Below are 24,945 nucleotides of genomic sequence, written 5' to 3' on the forward strand. Positions count from 1 at the left end.
AGCAAACCAAGTAAAAAGGGGAAGTTGACCTTCACGCGCAAAGGACTCGCGTCAAATTAAAAAAAAAACAAAGCTTCGTTATTACCAGTTCAAGTGTACGTGTTAGGTCGCGGTTGTTCAAAGAAGAGACAAAAAGATGAACAAAAGATTTGGGGGGAAGAAGCCGACGGGAACTCCGTCTTTAGCCCTGTCAACCGTCGTCGTTGTAGCCTCATTGCTCGCCGGAGCCTCCGTCGTACACAATTTATACAAGCCAGATCTCGTAAGTTATATTCTTTTACAATGCGTGTAAGGTGTTCGATGTAATGTCCAGATGATGTGACAATCATTTATCTTTCGTTGCAGACATTACCTCAGATGGGAAGTGATGAAGTAGACAAGAAGGAAGAATCTCGAAACAAAGATTAAAATCCTTTTTTTTTTCTGTCGTTTCTTGTCTTTTTATTTCACAATCTCCTCTGGGTTCTGGAGTTTTATGCCCTTTAAGACTTTTTTCTGTTATGTAATGAATAAGTCCCCTCACTGGTCAACTACTTTGTGATCCATCCAAGTATTTGATTGCAACTTTGCATTTACATTGCTAACTGGATGTAGAGAGATTTTTGATTTTATCTCATTTGACAAGTGCTAACATACAGTGTAGACAGTAAAAGTTTTGTGGATAGCTCCATGATGGACATAGCCCTTTCCGCAACATATGGGTCTCCTTACAGTTTTCATACATCATGTCCAGGTAGAAAATCCTACTTTCAACACGTAAGAGTTCCCATGGTTCCGTCAAAATCTCATAGACACCAGTCACCACTATACAAAATCAAAACGAACATGCCAAAAAGAAGGGAAAAAAAAAACATGAAACTGTTCTATGTGACTAGATCTATCGTGTCAAATACATCGAAATATGAAAGAAAGAGGCACCTAGATTTACACTGCACATTCAACTACATTGGCTCTCTAGCACTTGTTTTTTTTTTAAACTTCGGAACAACACAGAGCACAACGATTCATAAATTGTAACTGCTGTAACCATTAACATCGGAAGCTGGCCTATAGTCCGAATCATAAGTTTGCCCACTGCCCAGTCAACGTTGGCGTATAGGTCGAATACATCACATATGATATCAAATCACAAATCTCACTCATGATTAGCTAGGGCATATATTATATATAGATAATAGATATGATGATATAATTAAAAGGATGAATATGAAGAACCTTGCGAAAAGTAACTCCTCTCCTTTCTCATTCTTCCAAGCAGTCACTTGACCTCCATACAAGTACACCTGACATTATACAAGCCACATTAAATCACTAACACGCACGGATCTGGTTGTTCTGTATGATCAGATAAGGAGAATACCCCGAAAGATTGGCAGTGACGATCGCTGATGATGATCTTTTCTAGACCATTGATGCCTTTAGTCCGCTCAAAGAGACGATGCTCCCTGGCCATGGCGACTACTCCAACGAGCATCTTATAACATAAAGAAGAAGGCAACTCTCTTTTTAGGCTGCCAGCGCAACAAATAGATTCAGTACTATTCGCCACGTGTCCAAGCATTTAAACGCAGCGCGTTATTTAGTCCGTGCTTTATATGACGCGTTGTTTTGTTGGGCCTTGCTATTTAGCCCATGCAATACAAGATTGTACGATACACAGTGTTTTGAATTAGGTTTACGGTGGTTGTTTTGTTTCGTCTCCAGATTAAATCGTTTCTCTCCTTGCGCAGCTGACCTTCCATCTCCTCCATCGCAAGACCTCATAAACTGAACGAGTGTCTTTAATCCCTCCATTAATCTATCAACCACGATCTGGATGCAATGCGATATTTGATGTCCGATGCGTTTGAGACGACTATAAGAAGGTATCTTCTGTTCTTCTCAGATACTACATCACTTTCGTTCTAAATTCTTCTGAAAAAAAAAAGCCGGTGCTATGGCTAACGTTTTGGTTCTCCTCTCCGATCTCCAGTCTGGTGGCTCCTCCTCCACCGTCGAAGTGCGCTTGCTTCGCTTCTGGGAGGCTAGAAACGTCTGCCGTGGTGGAGAACTCATGGGCGTCGACATGCTCTTGCTCGACTCTCAGGTTATGTTTTAGATCTGCCATTGGTTTTGTTTTTCCGATAGAATCTGTACACGTACCCGCCCTCTCGAATCCATATTAAAAGCACGGCGATCAAATTTTTAGTTCTTGCTGATTATGATCTAAATATTTAATTAATCGTTTCACAACTTCACTGCCTTGAGTTTACATTTGTTAGATTTATTGATGTAAGATTTGCTAGATAATTATATGAGGTTTGTCAGTTTCTTCACGTCGGCTTTTATTGATAATTTTATAAGATTTGTTGGATAATAATTTTTAGTTTTCGCTGATTATGATTTAAATATTTAATTACTCGGTTCACAACTCCACTGCCTTGAGTTTACATTTGTTAGATTTATAGATGTAATATTTGTTAGATAATTATATGAGGTTTGTCAGTTTCTTCACGTCGGCTTTTATTGATAATTGTATAAGATTTGTTAGATAATTATATGATATTTGTTAGATGTCCTCGCGTCAGATTTGATAGATATTTATATGTTAAATCGATTCTGTGGCGCTTTCGTTCTGCTCACCGTTTTTTTGTTAATCATAGTTGTGTTTTGTTTCATTTTCAGTCAACCATGATGCCGGCTACCGTTAATGTTAACCGATTTTGAAGTCACACGTTGTAACCAGAATTATCGCCTGTCAGACTCTTCTCTACTAATCCGGTTTACCGACTCCACCTCTTTCAAGAAGGTCGCCGAACCAGCCGTTCCGATACCTCTTGAATCATTCCTGTTCCGTAACTACAGTGAGATGCTTGGTCTTGCTAACTCCAACAATCAATTACCGGGTAATGCTCCTCTTATTATCTCTTCTGATTACATATATAAGGATATCTGATAGTCTTTTGCTCACAAATCTTATTGGTGAGATTACTGCTGTCAAGAGTACGGTCACTGACCCTCCTCAGGACAATAATCGTGTCATGGCGACCATTAGGATGGAGAAGTAAGTTTTTATGAGCTTCAGTATCTTCACAGTTGTTTTGTATTTCCTAAATACGTTCATCTTACTGTTCTGCCTTCCAATGATGCAGTGACACATCTGTGACTATGAGCCTCTTTGACGCTCAGGCTGTTAAGATTCATAATCAGCTGGAGCAGATGGGAGTGGATCCAAGGGTTGTCGTTGCAACCAGTGTGAACCCGAAGATTGTGGGAGGTAAGCAACCAGTGTGATACAAACATGTCTAGCCCTGAAATGATGTCGATATCATTCATACTCGACTTATAATGCAGGGCGTCTGTTTTTGAACGCCACATCCGGCACACACATCTATTTCGACAAGCAAACAGATGCAGGGGAACAATTGTTTTACAGGTATCATTTTGCGTGTCATTGCTTTTAAACATCCTGATTATAGTATTTCCGAACTGTGCATGGGAGTGCCTAAGGACATTGTTATCTTCGTAAACAGGTTGGTTGAGCAAGACACTGGGCTCCCGCCAGTAGCTCCGCTGCTAAAGAGTTATGCTAAGGTGGAGAAGCTGAGTATATCTGAGCTCAATGATTTTGTCGTCACTGCTACGTCTCAGGTTCGTTAGCATGATTGTCATGTCCTTTATCAAATGTGATTTATCATTCCTAATCCGACTTTATAACAATGCAGGAAATTGATTTCATTTGTGCCGGAAAGGTGACTGGAGTCAAATTGGACAAGGGGTGGTGCTATGTTTCCTGTTCAAAATGTTTCAAGAAACTCCAACGGTCTGTCTCATCTCTCACGTGTCTGTCTTGCAACACCACCAGTGCAGTTGGTTTTTCGGTATGTACTGACCCTAAGCAGCTTAATCATCTACGTTTAACTAACTGTGTGATTTGAAAATTTTATATGCACTAGATACCGTGTCGAGATGTCAATCGCAGACGAGACTGGTGAGGGTTTGTTTGTTGCCTTTGATGGAGTTATTGCGAAGCTCCATAACATGAGGGCCCATGAAGCTGCCAACCTCTTGGTACGTTATGTTATATTGTGCTTTATTTGTCAGTTGAATATCTACTCAATGAATCGTACCATTGTAAATGCAGGCTGGTGATGATGTCAACCCCGAAGAAACTGATGCTCCTCCGTTTGTTCGAGACATGGAAGGAAAGTCATACACGTTTCAGGTGAAGGTGGGCCCATACAATTTCACAGCAAATCATCAAAGCTTTACCATCTCACGCATTCTCGGCGAGGGTGAACGTGCGCCACAGCCTGAGTTCGTTGAAGATGTATTACTCTTATATTCTCCACTACCGTTTCTGCTTTGTATAAATTTAACGTTTTCATTCGATAGGGTGGTGACGATGACAATGGAGATGACAACAACGGTGCTAGCTTGGTGAGACGTAAGATGGAGGGTGGTGGATGTAGCAAGTCCGCAGGACCATCTGCTAAGTCTAAGAAGGCACGGAAGGCATAAGTGGGAAGGCAGATATCCCTTCTCAATAATAATAAAGTTTTTTTTCTCTTATGGACAAGTATGCATTTGGTATTTCCGTATTTATTATTTCATGTTTTGTGATAGCTTATAATTTTATCTACAATTATTAAAAATCGAATTATTTTGCAAAAATGATATTGTTTATTTTCTTTGGGAATAATCCAGCTAGCATTACATAACATCAACTTACAATATAATATTTTTATTTGCTTATTCGTTTTCATTATGTGAATTTAGTATATTTGTCCACTTATTACCTTCATGGTGATTAGCATGTTCCTATAAAAAAAATCAAACAAATAGATCATTGTTTTGGCGGTGGTTTCTTTGCGTTACTGAGTTCATAAAGTACAAGCGCTCCTGACAATATATATTGTTTATTTTCTCTTTATTGACATTTGAGTTGTTTCTTTGTAACAAGTATCCATTACGAAGTTCCCTTCTACTTCGTATTATTCGATTTTAAGTTATGTGCTATCTTATGGCTTTAGCTATATTTATAAAAGATCTAATTATTTTGGCAGAAATGTTAACATCAATCACTTGGTTGATCACCGAACCGAGATTGATATTGTAAACATATGTTCCTTTTTAATATTATATCTCATGAGTCATCTCTAATCTGACTTTTTTATGATGCAAGAAGTTCTTGGGCTCCTTCTGCAAGGTGTAGTTGCTTCCAAAATTTCTGCTCAACTCTTACCTTGGTCATATGCTGGAGGATATTTGGATATCTTCCTCCATTCATTAAGAAACAGGTCGACATGAGACTTCTCTTTGTTTTACACCAAAGCAAAAAATATGGATGCTTAAAAGATACTCTTTTTTGTTGTTGCAGCTACTTCTCCATCTTCAGCCTCATGATGCTGCTCAGCTATCCCATGTAAGAATAAGAAAAATATGGTATCTGTCATCTTTTTAATGTAGGAGATGACGAGTCCCACATCAAATGGTACTTTAGAAGTTATAGAAAGCAACAAAATTGAGTCAATGCCAAAGTTTTCATGGTGAGTCTAATGAAGGTTGTTATAGCACGGTTGATAAATGGTGGTAGGGTCATGGTGAGGGCAGAGACTGAATGGCAAGGAGCTGGTGTGGTCACGGCTTGGCAGTGATGGCTGTATGACTTAAAAAAAACACAGATCAAAGCAGATGAGAGAAGAGAAGGAATCATAGGTAAGGAAGAGAAGGGAGAAGATAGTTTGAAGATAGGTTTTTGCGTATACATAAAGATAAGTTACTTTTTTGGTTTAGCTGCAATTTGGTTCAGTATTTGTTTTTGTCGACTAATTATTTGATAGTAACGTAGAACTAAAATAAAAGTTCTGCTAGATATGTAACTTTATTATTATAAATGTATTTATTTATGAAAATATTTTTAATTATTATAAGACAAATTTTCAACAGATAAGAGTACATAACAATATTTTATGTTGTGTATGCTTTTTCAAAATATATTATATATATTTAGACCAAAAACTATATATTATATTTTGAATTTTTACAACCTTAACCAGACGCAAGGTCTATGTGCAATGGTACGAGAATGATGGTCATGCTAACATGGTTCTTGAAGCTGAGATCATGACTGGTACAGAGGTTGGTGATTATTGAACCTAAAAACAACAATAAAAACTCGAATAATAATACACTGAAACTGAATAATAAAATTTTATTAAAAATACAGGTACATTCAATATAAACAAAATAAAAATTAATCAATATTTTGATTATTGAACCTAAAAACAACAATAAAAACTCGAATAATACTTACTATGTATAAAAAAATTGAACAAACATTTAATAAATGTATACCATTTCAATCATTAAAATCGTATCATGTTAATACAACTTTATAATCTCTAATAAGAATAATGAAAAAATAAAGAAAAATTTAGACATATGCGAAGATAATGTAAAATGTGTTTACATTATAAAGAAATTTAATAAAAAGAGAAAGATAATAACTAAAATAGTATTATGTAATTAAAATATATTTGAGAACAAATAAAAATACAAAAATAAGCAAACATCAAACATTAACTAAAATAGATATAATATCCTTCATCACTTAAAATGTCATATTCGCCTAAAACACTAAAACACAACCACCAAAACAAAAAAAAATAAATACTATTATACACATCTCTTGCAAATTCAAACTTAAAACACTAACCACCAAATCAAACAAAAAATAAAAATCGAAATCACAAATAAAGTATACCCCGCCCGTAGGGCGGGCCTATCCTAGTAACCCATAAGAGGATTAGATTTCCCTTATCCCCCATTATGTGATTGGGAAATGTAGAGTAAATAAAAGGGAAAGAATATAGTAAAAAAGAGAGGAAAAATAAAACTGAGAGGGAGAGTAAACTAGAGTAAATACATTTACTTTTGCTTGAGTTGGAGTAAATTTATTAGTGTGTTTTACTCTCTTTTAAATTTTTAACAGTAACTACAGATAAGAGGAAGAAAGATGTTTTTACTTGATTGGTAAGATTTTGGAGTAAGTAGGAGGAGTAACTGATATTTTCTTTCCATAAATAGTCAAAGGGGTTTAACCAAAAAAAAAAAAGCCCAAGGGGAAGGATCAAGAAAAGTCAACGAGTGCACATATAAACAAGAACGTACTAACTAACGTATGTTAACATTAATTTGACATTTTTCCGTTGAACAAAGAGCGAAGATAACTAGAAGTCCTTTAAAATTCACCCGTGTCCCGTAAACTTTGTTAGTATAATTGGTTGTAAAACTTTTGAAAATATATATCTTCCATTAAAAAGAAAAAAAAAAGATAACTCGATCTCTTTAGTTAAGATGGAAAATAGTGTATTTTCAGCGTTAGTTTGTGCTCTGTGACATGGAAACGACATTGCATTTAACATCATTTATCATATTAGGGCATCTCCATCCTATTTTATTTTTTTCTCTAAAATAGAATAAAAATGAATATGAAATAAGAAATGATCCAACCCAACTTCATATCTCAATTACTTTTTGTTTGTTCATATGGAGTGGAAAATGGAATAAGGTTCCATCAATTTTACTCAATTTTCACTTTTACTCTATTTTGAAAAAAAAATGGAATTTTACATTAGAGATATATTACATGTTCAAATAAATGAACAAAAAAGTAAAAATGCTTCTACCATCAAATAAAATAATCAAATCTATAACTAAAATCAAAGCTTGAAATTTTGAAAACAAAAATATGAAACAAAACAGAAATATGAAAGAAACGTTTTTTCACTCTTCCCTATTTATTGTTCATTAAAGTCAAGCTTTTTCAATTGAACACAAAACTCTGTTTTGTTTACAAATAAGAAAAAAATTGTAAAAATTTTCCATTAATTATTGTCCATCAAATTTATAATCTTCATATTAATTTAGTGAACACTAAAATAAAACAAAAAGTTCAAAAGAAGACTTAGAAAATAAGATGTCTGAATTGCGATGTATTGTTATTTAATTATAGTTCAAGTGTTTTACAAATTAAGGCTCTTTATTACTATAAAATTATAGTAATAGTTATTAACACAAATTTAACTTATGTAACAAATAGATTTTCATGTATTGTTATAAAATAGATACATATTTACGTGTTTCTACTTTTAATCGGTTTTGTTCGGTTTAATCGGTTATATACCAAACCATATCCAAATCCTACGGTTTTTATAAAATTATATCCATTCGGTTTATATGGTATATACCAAAACCAAACCATATTATCTATTTCGGTTCGGTTCGGTTCGGTACGGTTCGGTTTTACCATATTGAACAGCCCTAGTTCAAAGGCAGATAGTCAGACATTAATGACGTTATGAGTCTTATGACCCATTTTACATCTCATCTTTCTAGTCGAATCTATGATGCATTTGTACATTTAGGGCTCATGATAATCAGTTCCAGAGTCGTGAAGCCAACTCTAATCCAACACAAACTGGAAATATTGATCCTTTAGGGAACTTTTGTGACATTGTTTGATAACAACAAACTTAGAGAAATTATTTGAGAAAATGGAAAACCGTTCTTTAATAACGTTCCTCTCTCTCCCTCTCTTTTTTTTTGGATTCGATCACTGGAGAAGAAGACTTGTTGGTTTCACCAAAAAGTCTCTTCAATTCTTTACTTCAAACCCAACAATTTATAGAGACAGAAACTAATAAGACAAGGGAGTGAGATTAAGTATAAAAGAAACAGAAACGCCTCTGAATCCTCTTGAGACATTAACAACAACTTGTATATAGCTTTTCTTAAAACAAAACCAATATTTGCAAATCTTTATTAGGCAATGCCTATTTAAAAGAGAGAAGGGAGGTGTTTAAGCGTGGTTGGTTTCAATGAGTTATAAGGAGCAGAAGTATTTGCAGAGGCCACGTCACCACACATCTCTGAAGAAGCCCTTATGTGTCGTTCTGACAGTTTCAGTAATCAGCATGCTTCTTGTTTGTACTCACCTGTTCCCACGACATGGCAAGAGCTCTTCCTGTCATGGTCTCTCTAGTTCTAGAGGATGCGAGAATGCTATTTCAGCGTTGCTACCTGCTCATATCAGGAAACTCACTATTAAGGAGATAGCAGCACGAGCAGTGGTCAGAGACATACTTAGAACCCCTTCCCTGGTCACCCAAAACTCCAAAATCGCTTTCTTGTTCTTGACTCACGCTACTTTGCCATTTGAGGAGCTCTGGGATGAGTTCTTCAAGGTAACAAACACCTAGACAAACTCCAACTTTAGTTACTTTTTCTTTTAATTGCTTAAAAACCACTTGTGCACCAGCCGGGAATCGAACCTGGTTCTGTACCGTGGGAGGATACTATTCTACAACTAGACCACTGGTGCTTGTTGTTAACTGTACTTACGTTCATTTTTGCTGGTGTTGTGAAGGGTCATGAAGGGAAGTTCTCCATTTACATCTACACGTTCAAGGAACGTCCAGTTCACATCAGCCCTCATTTTTATGATCGAGAAATCCATAGTGATAAGGTCACTTGGGGAAGAACTTCAATGGTTGATGCTGAGAAGAGGTTACTGGTTAATGCTCTTGAGGATCCTGAGAACCAACACTTTGTTCTTCTTTCAGAGAGGTATTGATTCCAATCTTTATCAAGTATCCGTATATTAAGGTCTTCTCCAGAACTCAAATGTATTTTCCATGTGCAGTTGTATACCGTTGCATACTTTTGACTACACTTATAGATATTTGCTATACTCCAACGTCAGCTTCATTGAGAGGTAAATTAAAAGAAAAAAGGTTTGAGTTCTCCACTAATATTATTCACTAACACAAGCTTCAATTATCTATATGTTTCTCAAGTTTTGTGGATCCTGGTCCACATGGGACTGGTAGACACATGGAACACATGCTACCGGAAATTACCAAGGAAGATTTTAGAAAGGGTGCTCAGGTAATCTCTAAGAGCTTGTCTTGATTGGTATGTTGCTACTTGCTGTTGTATAACTTTTGTGTATACTCTTGTGGCCAGTGGTTCACAATGAAGCGACAGCACGCGGTTATAGTGATGGCTGATAGTCTATACCACTCAAAATTCAGCAAGTATTGTGGTGTAAGTTTTGCAAGTGAAAAGTTTCTCCCTTCTCTTTGTTCTGATTCTGACATTGTATAAATTAATTTCAGCCGGGGCTAGAGGCTAACAAGAGCTGTACTGCAGATGAACATTACTTGCCAACATTCTTTAGTGTGAGGATATGCTTCTTAACACCCTATTTTCTGCAGTATACCAAACCTTAATTTCTTGATGATGAAAAATCTTGTTTATTTGCTGGATCTTCTTTTCAGAAAGTTGATCCCATGGGGATCTCGAACTGGTCAGTGACGTATGTTGATTGGTCTAAACGAAGGCGGCATCCAAAGACTTACAGAGCACATGAGATTTCATTAGAGTTTATGAATAGTGTCTCGGTATGTTTTGATAACGCAGTCTCTTGAAAACTGGTCACATGTAGCATCTTATTCTACTTTTGTCGTTTTTCGCTTGTGCAGTCCGAGGAAATGAGTGTGCACGTCACAAGTTTGGGAGAGGTATGCTCTTGCGACTTTCTCTCTGTCACTCTCTTTATTTATACTTTTACTCGTGGTTTTGAAGCATGGAGAGCTGCATTGGCCTTGTACATGGAACGGGATTACACGGCCTTGTTATCTGTTTGCAAGGAAATTTCATCCTGATGCTCTCGACACATTGGTCAACCTCTTCCCAAACTACACAAGCCCAGTTGTCTGAGATAGGATTCTTGAGCTGCAAGTCTTTGACCTAATTATGTTCCAGATATTGATTTTTTAGATACTGTAAATTTTCTATTTAAAAAAAATGAAATAATTCTTGGTTTTGTAAGTTGTGTTTCTTGATGAAACTGAGAGCCGGCCGGTTACACGCAACTAGAGAATAAATTTTGGTTTAAAAAGTTACATTTTGTGATTTTCCCCTGGGTCTATCAATAAGCCTGGAATCTTAATATGGGTTCTTGTTACTTATTTTTTTTCTGCCAACACGTTATTTATTTAACTCGCGGCCTATTCATTCCTGCCTATCTAGCTAGCGTTTCTCAGGGTACAAACATACCGAAGAGAAAACCATTTTGTTAGTTAATCTAGAGAAATATCTCTTGCAGCGAATATATATGTTTCCAACTTCGCAGCTTTAGCTTCGCTGGAAACGCAGAGTGCTTTGTTGCTTCTAATTTTCATTTTTGTAATGGCCATGTAAACAAATGAAAAGTTGTAAAGGTATACAGGGACATTCCATAAAAATCTCTTAGAACATATGCTACTACTACAATTTGTTTGACCTATTTTGGGGCTTGGTGTGTACCCACATCAGTCTTGGATTCAATTTTCACTGAGAACTAAATTATCATCACTTAGCCCGTCTGGGCTTGGACTTCGACTCAAATGGTTTACATAGTAGATCGTAACAGATGATCGATTCACCCATTGGCATTAGTCGGAAAATATTTCAAACTCGGATTAGACAGTGTGCTAGCCAGTCGAGTATACCACTAAGTGTGTTCCTCTCGAGCATGATCGGATCAGCCAATAGGGTTTACCAAAAAAAAAAAAATTATTGGACCTATGTAAATTATCTTCAAGTAATATCTTGCACTCATTCTTGGATATATTGCTAGGGTAGAAGAAAAGATAACCACATATATATATTGAATAAAGATCATTGATTAATGTTTTATACAAAATGAAACTTGTTTAAAAAAATATATATTAGGTCTGCTTCAAATAATTTTTAAATTTTGATGGACTAGTTTTCATCAGAAAATTCTGACAATTCTTGTTTTTCAACGACTCTGAATCATTGAAATCCGTTAGACATGAAAGATATAATCTTCTTTATATGTTGTATATTGGGCATTCTAACGGACCTATATATAAGTAACCGTAAATGCAATTACATAACGTGAACAAAAAATCACGTATAGAGATACAAACGTATTCAATACCACAAACTCCACAACACACATCTATTTCTAGTAAAATACATAATACATCCACCTAACTTCCTTTAAAAAGTCATAATAACTTCTAAAAATAAGATGAATGATCGATCAATAGGGTTTCTGGCCGATGTAGTTACCGGGAGGATCATAGTTACAAGTCATGAAGATCCCACCATTGTCGCACACCACACGTGCGCAACCGATCCTCCTCGTGTTCTTCCACACGAGCTGCGTGTAATGCCCACACACCTGTCCAGAGTCGCACGAGTTGGAGCCATAATGATAAAACCTCTTCTCGCTAGCCCACGCGACCACAGCGTCGGCCGGAGACCAGTTGGCTCCGTATCCCCAGAAAATATTCTCGCCGAGAGTAAACTCTCCGTCTTGAAAGGAGTGTTGTAAAGCACAATCTGACTTTCTTTGATTAGCCCAGTTTTGAGCGTAGTTCTCGAGTGTTTGATCCCATATCAAAGGAGGTTCGAATCTCGCGGCACGGACCAAGTTGTGTCGGAACAAGAACTGTAACGAGTCGTGGTCACATCCTGGACATAAACTCCTACAGATTTCGAATACTTGACCGAGTGTTGCAGCTTTGGTTGTTGATAATGAAATGAAGAGGTTAATGGCACCTAAGAGTAATATTGCTCGCAAAAAGGATGAGTTCATCATCCTTTTTTGTCGAGATTTTATTGTCTTTTGGGTGCTAATGGTTTTCATGAGAAGTATGGTATTTAAATATAAAGCGAGAAAAGGAACAGAAATCAAATGTATGGATATAAATTTGAGCTATTTTTAGCGGCTCTATCTATTATTTTAACCGTGTAAACTTGCATTACAAATGTGATCATTGTAAATTTGGCAGATTGCAAATTTGAGAAAGAAAATAGTGTCTGAGGATAGGGTTGTATTATTGGAGGGATGATATGATTGTGTTTATGTATGTGTTGTCCGTGAATGCTAAAGTTGTCTGTATTAGATAGGCTGATTTGGGAAGATAGTGGGTCGTTACTGGAACACTCCAATAAGTTAACATGCCACCCCATTTTTGCACTCACAAGTCACTACATTATTTCAATAAATTCTATATGAATCTACATGCCTATATTTGTGTTTTATAATTTAAATGGCCCTATCTTTTGTATATTAGTTCTTTTTTCTTGTTTGCTGTTCACTCTATCTATCACACATTTCACCATTGATTGCGATAGAGTTGAAAAGTTATCATTCTACGATCACATGGCATTTACCCTCGTGAAATGCCTCAATCGATCTCTGTTTATTTGACGAATTGACATGTTTTCCCAAATTTCTTAACATAAATAATAGGTTGCACAAAAAAACAAGAAGGTTATAATCCACGTTACAGTGAGGACTCACAATTTTTAAAAATAATTTTGAACTTGGAATTGAGAATTTGAATTCAAATCATGGATATGATGACAGTGTTGGTGACGTATACGTACGCGGTATCTGGTTTGTTAAGAAACTTGAGAAAGAAGCAAGATGTTGCTATGTTTCTTGAGATGCCAAGTTCTCACTTGTAGTGACGACTTCTTAACACATACACACACCTCTATGCTCATTGATCTTGTACCGAATCCTATTTTCTTTTTGAACCTCTACCAAATACTGTGAGAACCGTGAACTATAAAAATTTAAATCGAGCATCAACCAGTTAAAAAGTTAAGGTCTAAAGTCTAAACAAACAATCCATCTCAAATTGACAGTTCCTTTTGGTTCAGTATGGTTAAATGAGTCAAAAAAATAATTTGAAACCGGTGAAACCATCAAAATCAACAATCCAAAGCCCAACCTTGCATCAAACAACCATTACGATTCTTAGCCCAACTAAAGCCCAAGTCCATAATATATAAAACTCATTTTTTATCAACAGAAAACCCTAATTTTCACTCTCTCTCTTTAGACAAAACAAAAACAACTCTGTTTCTCATTGCAGCGAAAGCTCAACCAACAAGACAATGGTATAGACTCTGCTTATGTTTTACATGTTGTAGTGAAAGTACTTATCCGATTATGTTGTTCGTCTTCTTGCCAGATTATCACAGAGACCAATCGCAGAGAGATCTGCAAATACCTTTTCAAAGGTTTGTTGATTTTACTTAATCTAATGTATCCTTAGCACATATTAGATGAACAATGTGAATGCTAGATCTAGTGAACTTTTGAATCTTGAAGAGTATGAGGTTTCTGTATGGTTGCTTCAAAGCTAAGTGATCTATGTCATATGATTTTTACAGAGGGAGTTTTGTTTGCGAAGAAAGATTTCAATCTTCCAAAGCATCCATTGATCGAGTCAGTACCAAACCTGCAAGTGATCAAGCTCATGCAGAGTTTCAAATCCAAGGAGTACGTTAGGGAGACGTTTGCTTGGATGCACTACTATTGGTTTCTGACTAACGAAGGGATCGAGTTCTTGAGAACTTATCTCAACCTTCCGTCTGATGTTGTTCCCGCTACTTTGAAGAAGTCTGCTAAGCCTGGTGGTCGCCCCTTTGGTGGCCCATCTGGTGATCGCCCTAGGTGAATTTTTAGAGTTCTTGTGGTGTGTCGTTTTTTTAAATACATTGGAACATGTCTGATCTGAGGAATTGGCTAATTCAGTGACATTGGTTTTTGTTTTAGAGGACCACCTCGCTTTGATGGAGACCGTCCCAGATATGGTGACCGTGATGGTTACCGTGGTGCCCCACGTGGTGGTGATGCTGGAGGGGAGAAGGGTGGAGCTCCTGCTGATTACCAGCCGTCTTTCCAAGTACCATCCCTCCCTAGTTTACTACGTTGCCTCATTAACTAGGAGATGAGTCTCTGACTCTGATATTGCATTGTGTTTCTGTTGGCAGGGAAGTGGTGGTAGGCCTGGTTTTGGCCGTGGTGCAGGTGGTTACAGCGCAGCAGCACCTTCTGGTTCTGGTTTGCCCTGAAAGAATTGTTGTTATCGTTAGACATTGGAAAGACAGTTTTGTTATCTTCGGCTTTAGTTTTGCTTGTGTTAATGCAAAATCCGGATCTATAATCTATGTCTCTGACTTTGGTCTGAAGAAAAAATTCCTATAGTTTCCCGGATTAGTGTTAAAATGCACTTTTATTATTCACTAGAGCCGTGTCCGTGCGTTTCCGTGTTTAATTTTATTGAAAATGTGTTTAATTTTATTACTTTTTATTTGTAAGTAATAGGTGATTTTGTTATTTGTATTTATTTTTTAAAAAAAAAATCTTTAGTGATTGTAATTTTATCAGTTTTACTGAATATTTGTATTTTTTTTCTGAAAACTAATAGTATCGATTTTGATTTTTCACTTTCTTCTTCACAACTTTATAGTATAAATTAGGTTCATAAATTTTGAAAAAGTTAACATGTCTAACACCGTAAACATGAATGAGTAATGTAGTTTGACGTTTTTGGTATTCTATATATTCTGTAAGTTTTCTTTGAAGCTTTGAATAATGTTTATGAAGTTGTAGAATATTTTGGATGATGTTGAGGCAAACATTAATATTTTATTTTATTTTTATTAAATATCAAAATATAACTTTCATGCTTAATGAAATCATTTTTTTACATTTATATATTTTAGGATCATTGCTTTTGATAAAAAAATTTTTACGAAATTGTTTTGATAATTGTTAGAAAGAAGTTTCTACTTCATCCCATATAAATAGTGGCACAATTTAAATATGTGAAAAGTTCCTTCATTAAAACTTTGTCTTCACTAACTGTAAGAGAATTTTTGTATCTATATTAAGCCAAAGTTTTGGTCTAATTATTTTTTATTGTAACAGTCTAGCTAGGAATTTTTGGTTTATTTTGTCAAACTATATGTATCAAACCAAAATGCCATAAACATACATTTTTGTTAGATCGAAGAACCTAATCAATTGGTTGAAATAAACCAAGTAAAAAGCATGCGTATAAGTTAGTTTGTATTTCGTTTTAAACTTTTAAAGACATATAGGACAATAGAAAGAGAAATTAGTGATTTTAAAACTGAAACAAAGTTTAAATCAGTTCTACATTTAACATATGTTTTTACATAAACATCTAGTAAGAAAGATAATATATATATATATATATGATAACTAAGATTCATTTATTTTTTATTCAGCTTATCCATCATCATGTTATATGTAGATATAGTTCTCAATAACAAAAATACAACAAAGTTTAAAATCGCCCTAGTGTGAAGTTTCTGTGGTTTCTAGACCACGTGAAAGCACATCTTAGTCAGCTGAAACTATTTGAAACTCATTGCCACCTAAACTCAACTATTATAAAGTTAGTTCCGATTGTAATACTTTATACAATATGTATTCTTATTTTAAATTGTAGTATTGTATACGATATTTATTCTTACTTTAAATTGCCAATTACGTTATTTTGAATATACAAGCATCTATATTGTAACTTATAAAATTAATTAAAATAATAAAATTAAAATTAAATTATGAGAGTGCAAAAAAGGAAATAATTATGAAAACATAGATTACATTACTGGAAATGGTATTTCATCAAAAAATTATTATAACACTTGAAGTACAATATATTGTAACTCGAAATAATAGTTCTTCAATATTATTTTAAAGGAAACCTTGCGAGAGCGGGTCAATGTATAGAAGCAATATACCTGCACATGTCACAACTTTGCCTTATGCTTCAGATGTTGTGGCCAAATAATCAAATTGCAAAAGAGAATTCCCTACATTTAATCCAATTTCAAGAGGTGGAAGTTGTTGAGGTAGCTTCTTCAGGGTTTCCTATTGTTTATAATTCAGTCTTGTGATCCTCTTAAAGAACCTGCAGGTTCGCTTGGACTTGGAGACTGTCGAGGTTAGAAACATACCAGATGCCATTTTATAGGTTTTAGCATTGGGTGGTCTTTCGGCTGGATTAAACTGGAGGAAATTTTAATCCTCTCTTATTTCTACAATCGCTGCAATATTTCCCCACCAGAAGCAATAGTTTGGTGCGACACCATCACCACATTTTTTTCTGTTACCATAAAATGTTTGAGAGATCAATGATCCAATCCACAGTTATGAAAAGATAGACGGACCAATCATACCTTCGTTAGAGTCTTGAGCAATTGAAATGAACATACACACCTGTCACCAGTTAAAAGCTAAGCTGATGGGCTCTTAATATGATATTGAGTCCATTGTTGTCATTGAATTGAGCTGTCCAAATGTATAACCAGCTCGAAGAGATAACCCACATCATCATGGGGATCATCCCAAAGTAAATCACACATTGGTCCTTAGTGTGGCACCAAGACATAGTTCAAACAGATGACCAGTAAGATATTCTTTTGCTCTTTCAGAAAACAACCTAATACTAATTTGGAAGTTAGCACTTGAACCTTAAGAGAGTGGAAGGAGAAAGAGACCCATAAACAATTCATAACTCTTCAAATCCAATCCGAACTAAGGACTTGGGCAGAAAAAAGGAGAAGATAATACCTCATGTAGCTAATCCAAGATCCGGATATTATCAAGTGTATTCGGAGAAAGTGAAAGCCCTCAATGCAAACAGAAAACCTGTAATTGATAATCACTGATGAAGTAAAATGGTGTCGTTGAAAAATATGTCTGAAATACCAGCTTGAAAGAAGAGCACAAACCTTACACTCGATGAGGGCAGTAAGAGTAAGATAATCGAAAGGTCCAGGCATTTGCATTTCCGTACTTCCTGAAACATCGTCATAAAACCATAGCCGAAGCAGATAAGCAAAACACACATCAAACAGAGTAATGCCTTTTTTTAATTAGTTAGGAATCTAAAGTATGCTCGCTGAAAGTTGTCACAAGTAAGAAGACATTAATAAGCTTACACTTGAGTTATCTGCCGGCTCTTGAGATTCCTTGTAAGATTGCAAAACTGAGAAAAGTATGAGTAACTTTCAAATTACACATCGATGAAAATAATCTACAGAGAAAATAAATTTTCAATCTTTGTGATAGCAGTGACAGCTAAATACGAAAACATACGGCCAAGGAGATCCATACCTGTAGGGGAAGCGTTGATTTTGTGGAGAGCTGCGATTTTCCGATCGATTTCATGGCTATGGATACAGCTGCTACATAGTAGGTTTATAATTTAGGGTGGATTTAGGCGTAGATTGTAGTGATTTATATAGGAGAAGGGTCTAGGGTAGGTATAACGAAACATTAAGATCATCACTGATCATTGATTGAGAGAAGGTAACTGAAAAAAATCAGACATAGAGAAGATGAAGTGGAAGAGTCTGGGTGCGGGAGATGATACTTTCGAAGCTTGAAGCCAAATAGGTTTGTCGAAACAATTTATCTCAGAAGGTGACGTAGCAAAGGAAAAGGCTTTAGCCTTGGCTATCTCGCCGTAAGCTCAGTTGTCGCCGCCGATAGCTTCGGTATATCTTCAGCTAGCCTCTAGACATCCGACCTTACCTGATCAAGCTCAGCTCCGGTTCCATTGACCACACGGGCTTCCGCCTCTGTCCTCAACAAATTCTGGCAGTCCTCATGCAAGTGGTTTCAGCAGAAGCCGCGACGATTGGAGATTTGTAGGTGGATAGCTGAATTTTGGCGGTGGTATTTCATGGCCATGGATGTAGCTTCCGCCAAAATAGTTTTTTTTTTTAATTTAGGATAGATTTAGGGTCTAGAGACAGAGCTTTATATAGGAGAAGTATCAAGTATCGAGTGGAGGTGAAACAAAACATTCAAGAATAGCTTTAAGATTATCATTGATTGAGAAGGTATAGGAAAAAAAATCAGATATTAGAGAAGATGAAGTGGAAGAGTCGGGGACAGAGACCCTCGACACTTGAAGATGATACATATTTGTGGGCATGAGTTTAGTTGGACCGGATGAAAATTTAAGAAAACCCACAGAAGCCCAATCTAACTCAACAGCAGTGTGACATGGCAAATTTCAGACACCCTATTGGCTGATTTTAAATGAGGACGTGGACAGCCTCCCTACTCCTCATATATCCCTTTTAATATAGGTTAGATATTTTGTCATGGAACCTTGTGCTGTCTCCTAATGAGACATGAGTTTCTTAATGAGAACAAAGAAAGATGAACTTGTTTTGGGTTTCAAACAAAATCTGACTTGTTTTACAAATGTAATCCTTGCTTGGTAAAATAAGGAGCGGAAATGTTTACTGGACTCTACTTGTGTAAATGGTTTTTCAATGTGTCGATTAGTTCAAAGTCAAGTTGAAATTGTTCATCAAAAACTAGAATCAACATTAGATCGAGTTTTATATATTATTATTAATGATCAATGTTGTGGATCCTAAAACTCACGCTAAATATCTGATAGTGTTTGAATTTAAAAACTATGGAAGAAAAAAATATGAACAATGATATCTTTAAAACACAATGATATAATTAGATGTCGGTTGAAGAAAATGAACTTTTTTTTTTTCACAAAATGAACTTTTATTAATTAAATAAGGTTGAATACAAATTAGGGAATGAGATCGAGTACAAGAATCAACTTATATCGCTTTTATGGTGAGATCGATGTGTGTAGGTCTCTCTCTAAGGTTTCACGTGTCTCTCTATCTCGACCTTACCTCCTTCTTATAGTCACATTACTCCGAGATCTTCTCAACGATCTCCTACATTTTCGGGATCTCGACTTCGTCATGGGTCTGGGCCGGAGTCCCTTCCATTCCTTGTTGGGCTCAACTCCTTTATCGGCCCATGAATCATCCGAAATTGGGTCCAACAAATGTTACTTATTGATTCAATTCAATTAATTAGTTATTCCAAATGAATCTTATATTTCTATAATTGAAATACAAAAACTAAATTCAGATATTCGAGTCTTTCAAATAAAAATTATATATAATTAAATATTTTCAAAATATTATTTATAATCTGAATCATCTGAATATTTAAAATAATTCAAAGTATCCTATATTTTTATCTGAACACCATGAATTATCTAATATTTAACGTGGAAATTACTCCGAATTATCCAATGTTTTTATCCATATTATCCAAAATTAACCGAAAAACTAGAATTGAAGCGCAACCGAGTTGGACTCGAATTCTTCTGATATTAGCCAGCTTACAACTTTGCTACCCCAACCGAACCGAAAACAAAAATAACTAAACTAAAACCAAACCAAATTTTACAAATAACCAAACGGTTTTTATAATTTCAAAACCGAAAACCCAAAAATCAAAATACTCGAATCGAAACCGAATAAATACATATACTAAGGGGATGATTGGTAAGTGTTGTGGCTTTTATTTTTTGGCTTTAAAATAATAACTGTAGATTTTATTATGTATCTGTAGATTAATTATTTCCAGAGCACTAAATATAAAGATCTAAAAAAATTGATTTCCAAAGCTATTATGTTTCCTATTTTAGTTTTTATGGATGTACTTTTAAATTTTTTATTAAATCATGATTAGTAAACTAAAATGTATGTTGAAAAAAAATGAGCTGTGGAAAACAATCACATCAATTAAGAATCACCCCCTAAAGGGCCAATCAGAATGAAAGACTCTGGCTGAGTCAGCAGGTTTTTAACTACTAAACCACGGCGCGCGCAATAAACCCTAAACCCATATCTTATATTCATCTCTGCGAGTCAGAAGTCAGAACCAAGAACTAAACTCTAGAAAAATCTCATCTCACCAATGGGTAAGGTATGTAACCGTCCTTTAGATAAGTACTACCGTCTCGCCAAGCAGCGCGGCTTCCGCTCCCGTGCCTCCTACAAGCTCATCCAAATCAACGCCAAGCACTCTCTCCTCCACAAATCCCATGCCGTTCTCGATCTATGCGCCGCCCCCGGTGGTTGGATGCAAGTCGCCGTCGAGAAAGCTCCCTTCGGCAGCCTCGTTCTCGGGATCGATCGCGTTCCCATCATCCCCGTGCGTGGCTGCGTCGCTATCCAGCAGGATATCACGCGGCCTGAGTGCAGGTCAAAGATTAAGCAAGTGATGGAGAAGCATGGTGTTAGGGCTTTTGATCTTGTTCTTCACGATGGGTCTCCTAATCTTGGTGGTGCTTGGTCTCAGGAACTTATGAGTCAGAATGCTTTGGTTATTGATTCTGTGAAGTTGGCCACGGAGTTCTTAGCTCCTAGAGGAAACTTTATCACCAAGGTATCTGCTTTTGAAAGATAGTTTCTTGCTGGTCAAGTAATATCTTTTGACTGCTGTTATGCGTGTCTTGTGATATGTTAGGTTTTCAGGTCTCGAGATTATCACTCTGTGCGCTTCTGTCTTCGGGAGGTAATGTCTTGCTTTATTAATCATGCGGATTTGTTTTTAATACTCTTTCTTCTGTTAATGGTTGTTTTTTGTTTTTTGGTGAAGCTATTCGAGAAGGTTGAGGAGTTGAAGCCAACGGCTAGTCGTTCAACATCTTCAGAAACGTATCTTATAGGTTTGAATTACAAAGCTCCTGCCAAGATTGATCCTCGTCTTCTTGATTATAGACATCTTTTTAAAGAAACAGCAGAACCCACGAGAAAGGTAATTTCTTTTTTTTTTTTTCTTATTTAGTATTTGGGGTACTCTGATGTTTTTTTCTTTTTGTAAAAATTGTTATGTTTTGTAGGTTGTGGATGTGCTTGGAGGATCAAAACAGAAGAGAAACCGTGATGGGTAAGCAACGACGACTAGCTATTTTTGTTTATTGGTATTAATTAACTTCTTATTAACTGTGGATTACATACAGGTATGAAGATGGAGAGTCCATTTTGAGAAAAGTTGCATCTGCTGCTGATTTCATCTGGTCTGAAAATCCTCTTGAGATTCTTGGCACAGTTACTTGTATATCCTTTGATGATCAAGCCTCTCTACCTTTAAAAGAATATGATTTGACTACAGAGGAGGTACTGTTCTCTAATTAGCCATACTAATCTAATCAAGGATTAATGACCAGTACATGGTCGGTAACGTTTTTTTTTTGGAGTCAGATTAAAATTCTATGCGACGATCTTCCTGTTTTGGGGAAGAATGACTTTAAGCACATCCTAAAGTAAGAACTGTCTCTCTTGCTCTATCATGGACCTTTTAAATCTTTGGAGTCTCACTTGCATCATCTAAGTTATTCCAGGATAATGGTAGAGCTTTGATTCTAATCTTAGAGTTACTTAGCGCTCTATATTGGTTGGTTTAAGAATGTTCCCAGTAATTTGAACTTTTACCAAATGCTGTGCCGTAAAATACTTTTGACTTCTCAACCAGACATAGCATTTTGTGTAAAGTGGGATAACTGGTGTCCAAGGATGTTAGAATTGGCTTAACTTATCATATGTTGTCAACTATCCATGTGTCTGGAAATTATATTAATTTCATAATGGACACTAACTCCCCTTGTCTTGTAGATGGAGGATGCAAATTAGGAAAGCTCTGACTCCTGAAAAAAAGGAAGTGGCTAAAAAGGAGCCTGATGTGGGAAAGGAAGACGAGGAAAATGAGGATGATAGACTACTCAGTGAATTAGAAGAGCTCACTAACGCAGCAGACCGCAAGAAGAAACAAACAAAGAAGCTTCTTGCAAAACGACGGGCCAAGGTTATTATTTTAAAGCCTTTTGTTACATTCCAAATGGTCGTTTTCTCTGGTAAATGGTCAAGTGGACTTTCCAACTAGTTGCTTTCCCATCTATTACGGAGAAATTAAACTTGCTTTAGTCATGACAAGGTCGAATTAAGCAGGGCTTAGCCCACTTAAATTCACTTGCAAAACCAACTGATTAGAGTATAATCATTTGATCATAGTACCAAAATATATATTAGTATTTCGGGAGTCATGATTCACTTAATTAGGATCACTTATTTATGTTGTGGCCAGTGGTCTTTAGTGATGGGTCTTTTAGACGTCAGCCTTATTTTTGCTTAACTCGATTTGGTTTTGCCAGGATAAGACGAGGACGGCGACTAATCCACAAATAGATGCACTTGAAGATGGTTATGTAGACCATGAACTGTTCTCCCTTGCTGCTATCAAGGTACTCTATCTTTGTTTCCAATCTCTGCGTTAATTTTTTTTTTTTATGTCTGCGCCAAAAGGAAGCTTGTATTGCTAGAGTTCAATTATTTAACATATAGGGAAAGAAAGATCTAATGGCAGTTGACAATGACGAAGATGATAACGCCAACGCCAATGAAACTGAGAACGAAGATCGTAGTAATGGAGCTTCAGATGACTCCAAAGACAGTGACATAGATTCTGATGAAGAGCGTCAGAGGTCATGCTGCCTGACTTATGCTTTTTTTTCTGTAGATTATAGAATGTTATATTTTCAACATTGTCATACCTTGCCGAAGTTTGATTGGTAGTTATCTAAATTTTTTTTGAACATTACAGATACACTGAACAAATGGAAAAGATGTTTGATGAGGCATACGACCGTTATATGGTGAAGAAAGAAGGAAGCGCAAAGCAAAGGAAGCGAGCTAGGCAGGCACACGCTGAGAAGCTTGAGGTACGTACCATCATTTATTACTTAACCCTCATTTTCATGGATCCTACTTTTAGAACTAAACTCTTTCTTGCTTTGTCTTTGCAGGAGGGTAATGGAGATGAAGAGATAAAACTCGATTATGATTCAGATATGAACGAAGAGATGGACGAGGCAAACCCACTTGTGGTACCACTGGATGATGGAGAGACCCAAACAAAGGAAGAAATCTCCAACCAGTGGTTCAGTCAGGATATATTTGCTGAAGCCGTGGAAGGAGGAGACTTGGGTGAAGATGACAGTGAGCAGAAGGCATCGAAAGCAAGCGTGTTGACTGGTCAGAGTTTACCCATCAGCTCCAAGAAGGAAGAAGATTTCGAGATAGTTCCTGCACCAGCCACTGATTCATCAGACTCAGACTCATCCTCTGATGATGATGAACTTCTTACAAAGGCGGAGATGTTGGCCTGTGCCAAGAAAATGCTAAACAAGAAGCAGAGGGAAGAGATGCTTGACGATACTTATAACAAACACATGTTTGCGGACGAAGGTTTACTACCCAAATGGTTTCTGGACGACGAGAAACACCACAGGCAACCGATGAAACCCATCACGAAAGAAGTAGCTAACGCAATGAAGGCTCAGTTCAGAGAAATCAATGCTCGTCCGGCCAAGAAAGTGGCTGAGGCCAAGGCACGGAAGAAGCGAGCGGCGGCCAAAAGATTTGAGAAGGTGAGGAAGAAGGCAAATGCAATATCCGACACAGCTGATATATCGAACCGTTCGAAGGACAAAGATGATAGACAAGCTATACAAGAATGCGGCGGAGCCGAGGAAGGCTAAGAAAGAAATGGTTGTGTCGAAGAAAGGAGTTGGTGTTAAGGTTGGGAAAGGTCAGAAGAGAGTGGATAGGAGGATGAAGAGTGATGCTAGGCAACGTGGAGGAGGCAAGCCTGGCAGGAAGGGGATGAAGAGTGCCACTGGTTAATCAGGCCAGAAAGGTAAAAAAAACGAGAGGTAAGAGACCCATGGGCGGCGGGTAAGTCCTCAATGGTCGGACTGAGGCGAGAACTAAGTTTTGTTTTGTTGTATGTTAGTCTGATTTATATTTATGCAATTCTTGACTACTGGTTTTGTTCTTCAACTAATACCTATCTTGTTTTATTAAGAGGTGGTAGTGGAAGTGCTTTCAATAATATTTAACATGGTTCTAAAATTCGGTGCAGACCTCTTCTAGGTGGCAAATCGATATTAGCTGAAACAATTTTTATAAGATCCAAATTCTATGATTCAATTTGGTTCAAACCATTTTAAATTGGGTTAAATCAATATAAAATTATTAAATTAAGCAATAATGTTAGTACAAATACATAAATTTGTCTAATTTCTTTTATTTCGTATATATAATTTTGATAATTCATCGTATATAATTTTATAATTAAAACTAAAACTATAATATCTTATATAAACAAATCGATAATTTTAGGCTCCCGAGTTATCAACTTAACTATTTCTT

At 36.3% G+C, this 24,945-nt stretch overlaps 7 protein-coding genes and 1 long non-coding RNA gene across 15 annotated transcripts; 5 read left to right on the top strand and 3 right to left on the bottom strand.

The window, feature by feature from the left end:
* Window positions 1–102: 102 nt before the first annotated feature.
* Window positions 103–579, top strand: LOC103834851. Its single transcript, XM_018653928.2, has 2 exons — window positions 103–262; window positions 346–579. Exons 1-2 carry the CDS (start codon window positions 137–139, stop codon window positions 406–408), a joined length of 189 nt encoding a protein of 62 aa, XP_018509444.1. The 5' UTR covers window positions 103–136; the 3' UTR covers window positions 409–579.
* On the bottom strand, window positions 552–8,036 carry LOC103834852 (putative glucose-6-phosphate 1-epimerase). 7 transcript variants are annotated; one of them, XM_033277259.1, is made up of 4 exons: window positions 6,774–8,036; window positions 1,361–1,474; window positions 1,216–1,283; window positions 552–743 (listed from the first exon to the last, which is right to left on the bottom strand). In XM_033277259.1, exons 1-4 carry the CDS (start codon window positions 6,807–6,809, stop codon window positions 614–616), a joined length of 348 nt encoding a protein of 115 aa, XP_033133150.1. In that variant the 5' UTR covers window positions 6,810–8,036; the 3' UTR covers window positions 552–613. The 7 variants fall into 7 exon arrangements, 6 of the variants coding, with proteins under 6 accessions (XP_033133150.1, XP_033133149.1, XP_033133153.1 ...); XM_033277262.1 differs by having other exon boundaries at window positions 598–804; window positions 6,774–8,032; XM_018653927.2 differs by lacking the exon at window positions 552–743 and adding an exon at window positions 842–1,074 and having other exon boundaries at window positions 6,774–8,033.
* On the top strand, window positions 1,640–6,542 carry LOC103834853. Of its 2 annotated transcripts, XM_009110942.3 has the most exons (10): window positions 1,640–1,865; window positions 1,973–2,086; window positions 2,665–3,043; window positions 3,132–3,256; window positions 3,334–3,415; window positions 3,513–3,630; window positions 3,705–3,860; window positions 3,936–4,050; window positions 4,124–4,309; window positions 4,375–4,734. In XM_009110942.3, exons 3-8 carry the CDS (start codon window positions 2,889–2,891, stop codon window positions 3,972–3,974), a joined length of 675 nt encoding a protein of 224 aa, XP_009109190.1. In that variant the 5' UTR covers window positions 1,640–1,865; window positions 1,973–2,086; window positions 2,665–2,888; the 3' UTR covers window positions 3,975–4,050; window positions 4,124–4,309; window positions 4,375–4,734. The 2 variants fall into 2 exon arrangements, with proteins under 2 accessions (XP_009109190.1, XP_033133113.1); XM_033277222.1 differs by having other exon boundaries at window positions 3,705–4,050; window positions 4,375–6,542.
* Window positions 8,037–8,750: 714 nt separating the features above from the next.
* Window positions 8,751–10,998, top strand: LOC103834854 (glycosyltransferase BC10). Its single transcript, XM_009110943.3, has 9 exons — window positions 8,751–9,227; window positions 9,410–9,609; window positions 9,686–9,757; window positions 9,840–9,930; window positions 10,009–10,089; window positions 10,161–10,223; window positions 10,323–10,445; window positions 10,527–10,565; window positions 10,630–10,998. The coding sequence occupies exons 1-9, from the start codon at window positions 8,862–8,864 to the stop codon at window positions 10,762–10,764; spliced, it is 1,170 nt and encodes a 389-aa protein (XP_009109191.1). The 5' UTR covers window positions 8,751–8,861; the 3' UTR covers window positions 10,765–10,998.
* Window positions 10,999–11,862: 864 nt separating this feature from the next.
* LOC103834855 (pathogenesis-related protein PR-1) lies at window positions 11,863–12,716 on the bottom strand. The gene has a single exon (XM_009110944.3). The coding sequence runs from the start codon at window positions 12,704–12,706 to the stop codon at window positions 12,098–12,100; it is 609 nt and encodes a 202-aa protein (XP_009109192.1). The 5' UTR covers window positions 12,707–12,716; the 3' UTR covers window positions 11,863–12,097.
* Window positions 12,717–13,867: 1,151 nt separating this feature from the next.
* On the top strand, window positions 13,868–15,158 carry LOC103834856 (40S ribosomal protein S10-1). The gene is made up of 5 exons (XM_009110945.3): window positions 13,868–13,971; window positions 14,046–14,094; window positions 14,248–14,530; window positions 14,633–14,762; window positions 14,851–15,158. Exons 1-5 carry the CDS (start codon window positions 13,969–13,971, stop codon window positions 14,929–14,931), a joined length of 546 nt encoding a protein of 181 aa, XP_009109193.1. The 5' UTR covers window positions 13,868–13,968; the 3' UTR covers window positions 14,932–15,158.
* LOC108869439 lies at window positions 14,982–17,692 on the bottom strand. Its single transcript, XR_004450224.1, has 2 exons — window positions 17,626–17,692; window positions 14,982–17,542 (listed from the first exon to the last, which is right to left on the bottom strand). It is a non-coding gene; the product is annotated as an uncharacterized LOC108869439 (long non-coding RNA).
* A 1,792-nt stretch (window positions 17,693–19,484) lies between these two features.
* Window positions 19,485–24,851, top strand: LOC103834857 (pre-rRNA 2'-O-ribose RNA methyltransferase). The gene is made up of 9 exons (XM_033277089.1): window positions 19,485–21,121; window positions 21,203–21,493; window positions 21,579–21,625; window positions 21,699–21,855; window positions 21,940–22,001; window positions 22,351–22,540; window positions 22,887–22,976; window positions 23,077–23,216; window positions 23,336–24,851. The coding sequence occupies exons 1-9, from the start codon at window positions 20,651–20,653 to the stop codon at window positions 24,270–24,272; spliced, it is 2,385 nt and encodes a 794-aa protein (XP_033132980.1). The 5' UTR covers window positions 19,485–20,650; the 3' UTR covers window positions 24,273–24,851.
* Window positions 24,852–24,945: the final 94 nt, after the last annotated feature.

Source organism: Brassica rapa, chromosome A08 (assembly GCF_000309985.2).
Source record: "Brassica rapa cultivar Chiifu-401-42 chromosome A08, CAAS_Brap_v3.01, whole genome shotgun sequence".
Taxonomy (NCBI): domain Eukaryota; kingdom Viridiplantae; phylum Streptophyta; class Magnoliopsida; order Brassicales; family Brassicaceae; genus Brassica; species Brassica rapa.

Coding starts and splice junctions, on each gene's coding strand:
- LOC103834855 (XM_009110944.3), bottom strand. CDS start 12,706: ATGAAAACCATTAGCACCCAAAAGACAATAAAATCTCGACAAAAAAGG.
- LOC103834854 (XM_009110943.3), top strand. CDS start 8,862: ATGAGTTATAAGGAGCAGAAGTATTTGCAGAGGCCACGTCACCACACA. Junction 9,931..10,008: donor ATTTTAGAAAGGGTGCTCAG/GTAATCTCTAAG, acceptor TCTTGTGGCCAG/TGGTTCACAATGAAGCGACA. Junction 10,224..10,322: donor ACTTGCCAACATTCTTTAGT/GTGAGGATATGC, acceptor TCTTCTTTTCAG/AAAGTTGATCCCATGGGGAT.
- LOC103834857 (XM_033277089.1), top strand. CDS start 20,651: ATGGGTAAGGTATGTAACCGTCCTTTAGATAAGTACTACCGTCTCGCC. Junction 21,626..21,698: donor CAGAAGAGAAACCGTGATGG/GTAAGCAACGAC, acceptor GATTACATACAG/GTATGAAGATGGAGAGTCCA. Junction 22,002..22,350: donor GACTTTAAGCACATCCTAAA/GTAAGAACTGTC, acceptor CTTGTCTTGTAG/ATGGAGGATGCAAATTAGGA.
- LOC103834856 (XM_009110945.3), top strand. Junction 14,531..14,632: donor CCATCTGGTGATCGCCCTAG/GTGAATTTTTAG, acceptor TTTTTGTTTTAG/AGGACCACCTCGCTTTGATG. Junction 14,763..14,850: donor ATTACCAGCCGTCTTTCCAA/GTACCATCCCTC, acceptor TTCTGTTGGCAG/GGAAGTGGTGGTAGGCCTGG.
- LOC103834851 (XM_018653928.2), top strand. CDS start 137: ATGAACAAAAGATTTGGGGGGAAGAAGCCGACGGGAACTCCGTCTTTA. Junction 263..345: donor ATTTATACAAGCCAGATCTC/GTAAGTTATATT, acceptor CTTTCGTTGCAG/ACATTACCTCAGATGGGAAG.
- LOC103834852 (XM_033277258.1), bottom strand. CDS start 1,561: ATGCTTGGACACGTGGCGAATAGTACTGAATCTATTTGTTGCGCTGGC. Junction 1,284..1,360: donor GTCACTGCCAATCTTTCGGG/GTATTCTCCTTA, acceptor GTATAATGTCAG/GTGTACTTGTATGGAGGTCA. Junction 744..1,215: donor GAGGAGTTACTTTTCGCAAG/GTTCTTCATATT, acceptor TGTTGAAAGTAG/GATTTTCTACCTGGACATGA.
- LOC103834853 (XM_033277222.1), top strand. CDS start 2,889: ATGCTCCTCTTATTATCTCTTCTGATTACATATATAAGGATATCTGAT. Junction 3,257..3,333: donor GAACCCGAAGATTGTGGGAG/GTAAGCAACCAG, acceptor CTTATAATGCAG/GGCGTCTGTTTTTGAACGCC. Junction 3,631..3,704: donor TCGTCACTGCTACGTCTCAG/GTTCGTTAGCAT, acceptor ATAACAATGCAG/GAAATTGATTTCATTTGTGC.